This window comes from Monodelphis domestica, chromosome 3 (assembly GCF_027887165.1).
Source record: "Monodelphis domestica isolate mMonDom1 chromosome 3, mMonDom1.pri, whole genome shotgun sequence".
In the NCBI taxonomy this organism is placed as follows: domain Eukaryota; kingdom Metazoa; phylum Chordata; class Mammalia; order Didelphimorphia; family Didelphidae; genus Monodelphis; species Monodelphis domestica.
The window spans coordinates 22,006,576-22,018,880 of record NC_077229.1 but is presented as its reverse complement, the minus strand read 5'-3'; the positions used below and the strand labels follow the sequence as shown (position 1 = coordinate 22,018,880).

The 12,305-nt window shown below is 48.1% G+C and overlaps 1 protein-coding gene across 5 annotated transcripts in view; it reads right to left on the bottom strand.

The window, feature by feature from the left end:
* AP1B1 (adaptor related protein complex 1 subunit beta 1) overlaps positions 1-12,305 on the bottom strand; it is a 39,007-nt gene that overhangs the window by 16,376 nt on the left and 10,326 nt on the right. For all 5 annotated transcript variants that reach the window (XM_007490509.2, XM_056821536.1, XM_001364603.4 and 2 more), the window contains exons 2-4: positions 4,064-4,127; positions 2,538-2,643; positions 322-457 (exon numbers count right to left, since the gene is read on the bottom strand). In XM_007490509.2, coding sequence (XP_007490571.1) covers positions 322-457; positions 2,538-2,643; positions 4,064-4,100 — 279 coding nt within the window. In that variant the 5' untranslated portion in view covers positions 4,101-4,127. The remainder of the gene's footprint in view (positions 1-321; positions 458-2,537; positions 2,644-4,063; positions 4,128-12,305) is intronic.

Below are 12,305 nucleotides of genomic sequence, written 5' to 3'. Positions count from 1 at the left end.
AGACTATATCGTGGGGTTCAAGCTGACACCACTAAGCCTACTAGCCTCGGATTCAACTGCCAGGAGTAAGAAAGCTTAACTGGCTTAACAGAACTCTTTCTTAGCTGCTCCCACTTGGATCTTGGGGGTCCTGGTACCCCCAAAGCTTGCACACAACACACGTAGAGTGTGAGAAAGTAAGAGACAAAGAGAAGGAGCCCCTTAAGATTCCTGCTGAAATGTGTTGCATCAGCATGGCTGCAAAGGAGGGAAGCCCCCTGCCCCCTTGAGTCGAGAGGCTCCTGAGCCCCTCCCACCCACTGGGGCCTGGGCCTTGCTCACCTTAACGAAGGTGTTGACCGCCATGATGGCCATGTCTGGCTGGCTCTTGGCATAATTCATCAGGTATAAGTACACCAGTTTCTTCAATTCCAGGTTATCGGTCTGCATACAGTTCACTACATCAGGGAAGAGGGCACTGGGGAGCCAAAGCAAACCAATCAGCAATAGGTTTGACCTTCTGGGGAGAAGGCAAAGAAGGCAGCCTCAGTAATGGGCTGCCTGGGCTTGGGCAGGGAGTGCAAGAGGATGAAAGTTCACGTAAGAAAGTTGGGGGGGGGGCCATCAGGGGAAGAAAGGAGAGGAAGAGAGAGAGCACAGTAGGAAGAAGAGAAAACAAGACAGACAGATAGAGACATTCCCACTGATGGGGAGGGAGGGACTCTGATTTCTGTGGCTGCCATGACGTCCAAGCAGCCTGTGGGTCCAAAGGTCCTTCTAAGATGGCTGTTTTTGTTTTGTGAACAAATGCCCACTAACTTGGATTCAGGAGGTAAGATGAGAAAATGAGAATAGATGGGAAGAGTGTGGACGCCCAGGGGTCCTCACTAAGGAGAGTCTTGGTCTTAGTCTTGGCTCCTGGTCCCTATGCCTTCTGGCTTACAGCTTGGGACCTCTTTCTTTTCCTTTTAGGAATGCCTTCTTATTAACTTCTGTCTTAGAATCAATACAAAGTATCAGTCCCAGGGTTCCAAGGTAGAGGAGTGCTAAGAGCTAGGCAATGGAGGTTAAGTGACTTGTCTAGGGTCACACAGCTAAGAAGTATCCGAGGCCACTTTTGAACCCAGGACTCTCCCCATCTCTAGGCCACCTAGCTATCCTCAGGCCTACATGGGGAGCTCAATGTTCTCTAGGCTATCTAAGAGCTGCCCAAAGATTCCATAGGCAGCCTTCACTTCACTTTCATGTCCCTCAAATTCTTAAGGTAAATACAGGGAGGGGAAGGGAATGCTGAGCTTTGTGGCTTGAAATGATCCATCTCTGAGGGGTGGTGGGAGCCAAGCTTTCCACTGCAGGGATAGGGTCTGCCTGGAGCAGATAGATCATCCTGAAGCTCCTGCATTAATGGAGAAAAAAGGGTCTGGAGGCAGGAGGAAACGCTGATGGGCCTGACTTAATCTTCTGCTCCTGTCTCAGAAGCAAAAGCAAGATCATTTGAAATGAAATAACAAAGTTGTTTCCTCCACCAAGAGGTGACACTGGAGATTCAGTTTAAGGAAAGTGATGTTGCTTCAGACAGAGGCAGGCTGATTTGGAAGGCGGCCCAGCAGAGCTGGGCAAGGCCCAAAGCAGGTCCAGCCGATTCTCTTGGCTGACGAGTGGGCAGAGGGCTTGGGAACAATCCCTGCTCCTCCTAATTGGTGATCAGGGCCCTTCCTCTGTGGGGTGACTTGCTCTGTTGGCATCAAGGACACGGCTGGCCCAGTCACTAGATCCCCAGGGAGGAGGGAAAAGCAAGCGTGTGTGTTTGTATGTGCATGGGGACTGACTGGTCTGTGTCAGCAAATCAGAAACCATCTGTCATAGGCCTGTTAACACAGGGCAGAGATTCTGGGGTTTGTGAGCTGGTTTTAAAAAAATATTTTGATAAGCGGGCTCAGTAGAAAGAGTGCCAGGACTAGAGAAGGGAAGTTCTGGGCTCTAATTTGGCCTCAGACACTTCCTAGCTGTGTGACCCTGGGCAAGTCACTTCACCCCCATTGTCTAGCTTTTTTTGCTCTTCTACCTTGGAACCAAGCCACAGTATTGATTCTGAGATGGAAGGTAAAGGTTTGAAAGAAAGAAAGGTGAAGAAGTCTTGCCCTAAGAGAAAACAGAGTAGAAATATAGTTACTACCCTCAAGGAGCTTATGATCTAGTTGGAAAGACGAGGCGTACATACAAAAATATTAAATGGACAATGCAAGAGGGATAAGAAGTCAATGCATGGCAGAGATAACCAGAGTGCTATAAAGAAGGGTGGATGAGAGTTCAGGGAAGTGTGATTCACGCAGATTCAGTGTGAAAATTTAATCTTCACACTTTGCAAGGCCTGGGATTATAAGAAGTGAGGAGAAGAAGGGAAGTGAGGGTGATACCAGGAGCAAAGAAGGAGGCCAAAAGCCCTACGTGTGTCCTGGGCTTGGGGGTGCTTGGCTCGTCCAGCTGGGTGGGAAATAAACTAACAGGTCCCTGGGCCTCTGCCCGCCTACCCACTCTGGCTCTGAGGCCTCTCTCACCTGACATCTTTGCCCACGGTCATGGACGCAATCACTTTCTTCACAGCCTCCTTCTTCTTTTCCTTCTTGTCGCTATTGAGCTCTGCCTTTAGCTCAAAGATCTCCCCTGAAAAAGAATGGGCAACAGTGAAGCTAGTCCCATCAGGGATGGCCAGGTTCACTTCTTCCAAAGAGCAGAGATGTGGCATGGTCTGGGGAGGGAGAGCTGGAGGGATTTCCCATAATCCTGGAAGAGGGCCCTTTCACTTCCAGGCCTTTGCTGGGAGGACTGAGAAGGCTGAGGACCAGGTAGAGGATGAAGGAAGAAAAGATGATGAGGGCTCATTACAGGAATTCTTCCTAAGCAATTTGCAAGATACAGAGCTAAGGAATAATGGCTTCTAGATCTGACATACATTGGGCAATCTCTGCAGATGGGCTTTTCCTGGAATAGCTCCTTAAATGCCCTGGTCAGGGTTTCACTTCCTAATCTCCATCCGGCTATTTGTGCTGAATATGGGAATTGACACCTTGAACCCCAAAGGAATGGGGAAGCTAACCAGTGGGGCTGAGCAGGACTCCTGGCTTCTCCTCTGAGAGTAGCCACAGTGTGGCTGTAGGGGAGTCAGGGCTGTTGTACCTCAGTTTCCCATCTGTGCCATGAGAATTCTCAGTTGCTATGTGCTAAGCTCCTAAGGAAGGGTGCTATGCCCTGATGGCAAAAGGCGGGGCTCTCAGCACTCTGGTGGGAGGGGGTAGGCAGGAAAAGGAAATGTCTCCTGCTGAGATTGACCCTGGGAAGTGGGGGTATTTCAGTGAGACTTGAGATTGACACACAACAAATGGGGGGACAAACCCAAGGGGACACAGCAAGCGAGGTGGCTCAGCTAGGCCTGAGGGAACTACATAAGGCAGTCAGGAAGAATGAGCCCAGAGAGCCACATGATCCAGGTCTGGCCAAGCCTAGCCCTTGCTGTGAGAATCCAGCCTGTCCTGGTGAGCAAGGCCTCTGGCTCACTTCACCACTCAGCCTTGCTCTCCTTTCCCATAATGCCTTGCAGCCCCAGGGGGTTCTGAGGTAGCCAGCAAAGGCTGCTTCACTAGGGTTATGCCTGGCTTTCTGCACCCCAAGGTAGCTGAGAAGGTGAAAGGAGGATGGGCCAGATCACCACATGACCAGAAGGGAGACAGACCCAGTCACCAGTTGCTTTAACCAGACCCTTTCCCCCTTATGCTTGGCATACACTCTGCACATCTCTCTTAGCAGGAAGGGGGCGATCTGGCTGAACAGATACCTCTGAAGCCAACTTATTTGGCGGGTACTTTGCCCAGGTGGCCCGTTATCTGGAGTGAGCCCAATTTCCAGAGAGGAGCACTCTTCCTGCCCATCCTCTCCACCACTTCGGTGTTGGGACTCATGAAATGTGAGTGCCCAAGGTTTGCCAAAGAATTCCAGCTGTAGACACATTCATCTTTTCTGGGGGCCCCCCTCCTCCCATACTACACAGGGTGAAAACAGGCCCAAAGGCCCCGTGCCAGGGCAGTACCTTTCTTGGTAGTGGTGAAATACTTGGAGTCAGTCATTTTGGTCCCTGGATCGGGGGCAGAGCTCTGCAAGAACAACAAGAAGAAGGGCTTTATCTCCAGCAACTTTTAATTAAAGCCACGAGAAAGAAGTCTTGGGAAGACATACAAGGGACAAGAATTTTGGAGATGAGGCGTCCCTTCCTGCAGCGCAGCAGGTGGTCTGTAGAGGGCTGGGGTCTAATAGGTGAGACAGACAGAGACTGTCCACTGCCCTCCCCTAACAGAACCATTGCACACACCTCCTCAGACATGTCCTCGCTCCTTTCCTCAGTCATCTCTCTGAGGCAGAAGCACTACCAGGAGTACAAGTAAGGAATAACTCCAATTGATTTGAATCAAAGTCTCCCTGCCTTTCCGGAATAGGGAAGACCCCCAAACAACTGAGAGGCAATCAGATGGAAAGGGCACTGACTCAGACGGGAGAAGCCTGACCCCAGAATCCCTTAACCTTCCTGAGCGTCAATCTCCTCATCTGTAAAATGGGCAGGGGAGGTCTCTAAGGGTCCTGCCAGCTCTAAGTCTATGAACCTATGATCCTAACTGGACAGATGAAAATAGAGTTAGCATTAGAACACGGCTAATTTGAGGAAGTCTTCCTGGGGTCTCTATCATTCTCCATAAACTTTCAGGGAAGAAAGAGGAGAGAAGACTCAGCTGCTGCTCCTATCTTTCAATCCATTACTTCCGGATGGAGAGGTTAGGTTTGGAGAACGATGGCTAGGAGACATCATGGCACAAGCCTTGAGAAGGGAAGCCTTCTCCTACCCTCCATTAGAAGGGAGTTTTTCTTTAGATTTCTAGGAGGAAGAAGATGGTTCGGAGACTGTCTCAGAGTTGAACAACATCCACATTGTGTACATCTCAGTAGCTATTTAGTCATTGTTGCTGGAAAAGGCAGAAAACATCCGCCCAGTTCCATGATATAGAGAAGGGAAAAAACCAAAACAACCCTGACTTCCTTTTTAACTTTGCAAAACTAAAATGGGATGTGGCATTTCCTTAGAAACACAATGCAGAAGAGACAACAGTCCTTGGTTTGAATGGCAATGGGTACAGCTTAAGAACAATCCTCAAAAAGCGGGTTCCCCTATGGCTCTGGGATGGTCACTATGAGGTCTACCAAGGCAGGCGAGGCTCTTGCATACCATGTGGCAGAACTAACTGTCATATCATCAGAGACTCTTGAGTGCTGGAAGGTGCTTGGAGGCCATCTAGGCGAACCCTTGTTCTAAGTGTCCAAATTCCCCTTAAAAAAAAAAAAACCAAACCAAACAAAAACAAACAACTCCTGTCTTAGGGCTAGGCGAGGGGGGCTAAATTGACTTGTTCAGGGTCACACAGTTAGGCAGTGCTTGAGACCAGATTTGAATGCAGGTCCTCTGGACTCCAGGTCTGGTGCTCTATTTACTGCTCCCTGACAAATTACCTTTTGATAACCATAATAGCTGCTCATCTAATCTCTGCTTAGACTTCTATTGAGACATTTTTGAGGCTATGAGGCCGCCCTTTCCATCTTTGACACTAATGTTGAGAAGGTTTTCCTTTTCTTTTATTGATCCCAAATCTGCTTCTCTTCTGAAGCTGAGCAGAATAAGCCCCTGCCCCCTCCTTTGACAGCCTTTCAAATATGCAAAGACAACCGTCACCCCTCCCCAACAGGCCTTTCTTCTCCAGACTGAAACTCTTAGTTTCTTACTGCATGATTATAAGCCATAAATTTTTAGGTTTGTTTTTGACAAACTACTTCTATGTAAGAAAAATCAGGCAATGCCTCATTGTGGGCTGTAAAAATTAAATTAGTCTCTACTGATAAAAATATTATATTTTATGAGGTTTATTAAAGATTATTAGAAATCAAGGATACAAAATAATAAACCATGTGCCTAGGGCTGATTAGCCCATTCAGATTTTATTCACTACATCTTTTAATCACCAAATAGAGGCAGAGAGAGAGAGAGAGAGAAAGGTCCTTGGGAGGCAGCGAGCCTGTTAGAGAGCTGATTTCGCCCAGGTGGAGACTCAGGTGAGATTATAGGGAATTCTGGGAAGTACCAAGGACTTCTGGGGATTGAAGTGTGGGGTTCAAATCTCCATTTGACAGGGCCAGCTAGTATAGTGCTATGGGGGGGAGGGAGGGAGAGAGAGAGAGAGAGAGAGAGAGAACACGTCTGGCTTGAAGTTAGGAAGACTTGAAGTCAAATCTGTTTTCAGACACTTCTTAGCTGTTTGCCCCAGTTTTCTCATCTGTAAAATGAGCTAGAAAAGGAAATGGCACTCTAGTATCCCTGTCAAAAAAATTCTCAATGGGGTCACAAGGGGTCAGACTCGACTAAACAACAAGGATTTAGTAGAGGAGAAGCAGAGTGTGTGGGGGAGAGTTGACCTCCAAGCAGGGAGACCTGGGTCAGGGCCCATTTCTAACAAGTCCTGGCCATGGGACCCTCAAGTTCCTTCACCTCACAGTGCATTGGACCAGGGCAGGCTAAACTCAAAAAGAAATGGCTGAGGGGAGGGGTGCATATTGGCCTTGAAAACCACAAATGAGCATTACCTATGTTGCGTAGTATTTTTATTTACTTTGTTAAACATTTCCCAAACACACTGCTCTTGTTTCGCTGTTCTGTGGGCTAGTCAATCTGACACCTCTAGATCTGGTCTAGATCAAGCTCTACGATGATCCTGTCATCACAGACCTGCCCAGAGGGGGGAATGTCCTCTTTTGGGAAGTCCCTCTACTACTAGTGAAATCCTACGCAGACCCAAGTCCTAATCCTCTAACCTAGCAGGGGCAAAAAGAGGTAATGAAACTTGAATTAAGCAGAAACAGTGCTACAGGCAAAACCTGAGGAAGGAGATCTCCTTTGGGACCTGCTTTTGAGCCTGCCTGGAAGAGATGGCATCAGAGCTGGATGAATCCTGGCCTGTGGCTGGCATCTGAATGATGGAGGGAAAGGGAGGTTATCCTTTGTGCGCAGCAGGGGGTCAATTCCAGCACAGAGTCAGGGAAGTACAGGATATTTTTAGGAGGTGAAAAGTGAGGGATGCAGCTTGTCTTAGTATTGGGACCATGCTTCTTAAACTGTTATTGGTCAAGTGCTCATCAGGCTATTTCAGTGACTTACGTAAGGAGGCTTTCTATCTCACCCATTCCCTGCTGGCCTTTCCTAAAGAATCTGAATAGGACCAAAGAAGGAAGAGCCCAACTTCAGATGGGACAACAATGTGGCAACTGTCGTTGTTTAGTCATATCCCGAGAACTCTCTGACTCCATTTAGCGTTTTCTTGGTAGAGATACTGGAGTGATTGGCTGTTTCCTTCTCTAGCTTATTTGACAGATGAGGAAACTGAGACTAACAGGGTCACAGAGCTAGTGTCTCAGGACACGTGTGAACTCTGATCTTCCAGACTCCAGGCCTGGAGCTCCAGCCACTGTACTACCTAGATACCTCTAACTAGATTAGAGATGCTTTAAAGCCAGCAACTCTGGGTCTTGTTTATTTCTGTATCCTCTGGAGGCTAGGCCAGGGCAACCAATTCATCAGTGTTATCTGCATTTAACTGAATTGAGAGCACAATGGATAAACCCAAAGGCTCTTCTTTCCTAGGAGGAGGCCTAGACTTGCTGCCCAGGTGGGATGGGGAGACATCAAGATATAAACCTCAAAGAGAACCCAAAGGACAACTACTGAAACGCTGCTTCTCAAAGGGGAACCTCTGGTGCTCAACAGGTCCAGATGACCACCCCAAGAAAAGAAAACCACCTTAACCAAGGCCACTTTGCCCTGCTGAAGCTAGAAGGAAGCAAATGCTGCTAGAGGTGACTAAGCTAGTTACCATAGGAACATCACCTCAGGGAGGTCTCTAGTGCACCCTCTCATTTTACATGTGAGGAAGCTGAGGCCCAAGGAAAGGGAAATGACCTGCCCAAAGTCCCACAGGTAAAACAGAGCCAAGGCTGGAATCACAAAGTCATGATGATGCCAGAATCAGCAGAGAAGCCAACTTCCCCAAGTTAGTAGGAAGGCAATTCAACCTTCCCATGTCTGCAAGGGCCAATACACTTTTTTGGATCTGAGTTCCTCTTAGAACCTCCTGCCTCCTGGTTTTACAACCCACTTCATTTTGGGTTAAAAAAAAAATAAATCTAACAGGAAGTACATTAGGAAAAGATCCAGTACATACATAAATGGCTTCTTAAAACCAGACACAAGTCCTATTAGATGTAGGTGGCTGGTAGAACAGTTGGAAAGGAGAGCTACTTTCCTAACAACCAGTGGTGTCCTCACACCCATTAACTTGTATTTGTTTTGTAAATAAAATAGTGGAATTAGGCAACACTTTTGAGTTTGCAAAGAACTTCCTGAATATTGTCCTACTTATCCTCACTATAACCCTAGGAAGTGGACACTATTATCCTCATTTTACAGATGAGGAAACCGAGGCTGAAGGAGGCTAAGGGTTTTATTCAAGGACACACAACTAGTGAGTGTCTGAGGCTGGATTTGAACTTGGGTCTTCCTGACTCCAGGCTGGGTGCTCCACACACTAGGGCACCACTCAGCAGCCTCATTTGTATCTACTCTAATATGTACATGCAGTCTCCCCCAATGGAAAGACCATAAGCTCCTTGAGGACAGATTCTTTCTTGCTCTTGTCTTTGCATCCCCAGTGCCAGGCACACAGGAGGTGATTGCTCGATACTGGGGCAAAAACCACCTCTGCGCCCTAGTAAGGGGGAACGTCGTGGGCAGAAGGGCGAACATGCCTACCACGTGTGGCCAGGAGTCAGGGAGAAGCAGGCCAGTGTGTCTGGGTTTGTGTGGGGAGTAGGGGGACATATGGAGTCCAGTGACCGAGAACTCACTCCCTACCTCACAGTGGAAGGTCCCCTTTCATTTTCAATCAGAAGCTTCCTTTATGCTGAGCTGAAATGTGCTGCTCTGGATACATGAGTCAGCTGCCAGATTTTCTCAGGCCTCCAAGTGTCTTGTACCCACCCAACCATGAGGAAGGAAAGAGCAGCTTCACTTTGGGGACTATAAAGAGAGGCTCAGGGGCCTGTTATTAAAGCATCACTGGCCCCTGATGTTTCTTTCTGCAGTATTTATCTTTAGATCTCATCCTCCTTTCTCACGGCTGCTAAGCTGCTAGTGACAGAATCAACCCGAGGCTGTCTTCCTGCTATTCTGCAGACTCTTCCCCATCACTGCTGCAGAGATCCCAAAGGGAGCAGCTGCAGAAGTCTTAGGCCTTTGAAGTCAGATTACAGAGTCATTTTTAAAGAGAGAAAGTGACACCCTTTCTGAAACCTGTCATGCAGCAGTGAGTCAAGACGTAACCACCAAACCATCCTCTGTGAGAATTCTGAACCGTGTAAGCCTTCCTTGTGTGTTGGAGTCGAACATGGAAAGAGCCCAGACTTGCTCCAAGAAGACCTGGGGCCTGAATCTGGCTTTGCTACTCTGGAAGCTCAAGCAAACGGCTAACCCTGAGTCTCAGTTTCCTCTGCAGAAAAACACTTGGCACTGCCAAGAAGATCAAAAGAGGTATTTTAGGGAAAGTATAAGCTAGTATTGTGATTATTTCTGTTGGTTGCAGGAGGGGAACTGGCCCAATGCTGCCTCCTGGATACCAGTGGAGAACACTTTCCCTTTTCCTCCCCAGAGAAGAGGAAACCTAGAAAGTTAATGAGACCAAAGGAAGCGCTGCTGTTTGGCTGGCATGGCTGCAGCCTGTCAGATTTCACTTCTACTCTGCAGAACTCAGAGGGATCATTGCCTTGCTCTGCTGTCCCCTGATATGTATATATATTTTAAAGGGGTCCTGGCAGGGCCATGGGAAAATGTGTGAGGCTTGAGGCTCAGGGCTGCAGATGCCCTGGGACTGGGGCTCTGCCAATTAGAGCTCTCTGTGTGTGGGGTGGTAGTACAGATCTGGTCCAGGTGACTACCGTTGAAAGGACCTGAATCTTGGCAAATGGGTGCCTGGGACTGCCCAAAGGGAAAGGTGCAGACAAAATATCAAACAGGAGAAAGACCTCATTGCTGCGCTCACTCCTGGAGCCCGCCTTGGTCCTGAGCTTCACGAGCCCACACAGAAGGTCTAGACAAAGACTCTTGACCTTTGCTGCCCAAACCTTAGGCCTAGTCTTGTCTGACTGAAAAGAAAGGGGAAAACCTCACCTGGTCCTGCTTTTCTCTTGTGGAAATAGCAGCCCTTTCCAGTTGGGCAAGGAAGACAGGCATGGAATCATTTCTACTAGCTATTTCTCAATGTCAAGGAAGGCTTCAGAGAATCATGGAGCAGTATGCAAGGGACAAAGGGCAGCACAACGTGCTGGAAACAGTGACACAGGGGCCAGAAATGGGACGGATGGGGAAACAGTTTTCTCCTAATTTGGGAACTTTGGAAGGGGAAGGGGGGAGACTCCTGGAAAACTGGAACTGAAAATCTTTTCTTGCTGATCTAAAGCCCATAAAATGGCAAGGTTTGTGAGCGAGTCAGGGTGGTTCTTTTTAATGTTCTCTAAAAGTGACTTTAGCTCTCTAAAGAGGTATCCTGGCCCAGCTGGCTTTGGAGGCAGAATCCCAGCTCTGCTTTTGACTATCTGTGTGACTGAGCAAACTGCTTAAATCTCAGGGCTCTAAATCAACCATCATAAGGGTACGAGCACAGGCCAAAGCAAGTAGAAAAGCCCGGAGTCCACTATCATTCTCTCTAAGGAGCACATGTTTCCAGAATGTTTTAGGGAAGAGCCTCAGTGGAGAGGGCACTGCCCTAGCCCTATTCGGGCCCTTGGCTCAGTTACCACATTTATAAGAGGGGTGTTATACCAGCTCTCTGTACCTCTTGTGAGAGGATATGGAAAGCTCTTTTGGACCTAAAGCTTCTTGAGAAGGTAGCTGTGGTAGCGATAACCTAGGTGAGAGAGAGCCCTTTTACATACGGCTCAAGGGATGGTGCACAGGCCTGCAAGGCCCACCTGCCTGCCACACATCTGCTAATGGATGTGTGTGCCAATTCCAGGGCCTAGGCACTCTTTAGCAATAAAAACTGACCATCCAAATCTCTACAGGGCAGGGGTCTCAGCCTGGGGGTGGGGGGGCTGTGAACTTAGGGATTACAAAATATATATATTTGATGACTATTTCAGTTTAATTAGTTTCCTTCCTGACCCTGTACGTTTTCTTTTAAGAATCCAGAGACATGATTATGAGATGGAGTCCACAGGCTTCCCTCCTGCCTGGAATGCTCTCCCTGTTCCTCTGGATATCCCCAATTTCTGGGCTTCCTTCAGGTCTCAGCTGTCATCCTGCCCAGTCCCCTTTAATACAAGTGCCTTCCCTTCGTTGAGGCTATAGTTCAGTTATGGCTGTTGGCATGTTGTGTTATTAGATTGGAAGTTCCTGGTGGGCAGGGTTTGTTTTTGCCTTTCAGCACAGTGCCTGGCCCATAGTAGGCATTTAAACTGGCTGACCAACCAGACTGCCCAAGGGGTGCAGGACCCCCAAATGGTGAAGGTCCAGCTCTGAGGCTCAGCAAGTACTTTATCTTTGCATTGCTGGGCATGGATGTTGTCCAGATTACTTCCCATACCTTCCTCACAAGGGTCCTGAGGGGTAAACATTATGGCTGTACAACTTTCCCTATTTTTGAGACCCAAGGAGAAAAGGCAGAGAAAATGTAAATGGTTTGTCTGTCTCTCACACTCTGTGTGTCTGTTTCTCTTTCCCCTCTCTCCTCCTTCCCCCAAAGGGATTTTACTCCGGGGTTTCAAACAACAGGAAACAGAGCCACCTGGCATCTTCTGAATCTCTGGTAGCAGAGGGAAACGAGAAAGAGGCCCCCTTCTGAAGTGCCCAATGACAATGGATGCTACTTAAGCTCTTTGCTAGGGAGAAAACACTGGGACTAGGGCAGTGCCCAGCGGTATTAAAAGTGCAGTGGGTAGTTCCTCAAATAGCAATTGGGAGAATTGACTGTCTCAGGAAGTGATTTATGTCACAACATCTAGGAAAACTCAGTCAGATGACAAATGCCTAGCTATTCATGCCAAAGTATACAGCAGTCACCCCAGGAAATTTGCTGAATAAATGAATGGCAACGAGGATCTATGAAGATGAAAAGTCTGAGAAGAGGCCAAGCAGGAGGGACTCAGGGGCAATCCAGCCCTCCAGTCAGACTGGAAATCCCCAGGCTGCT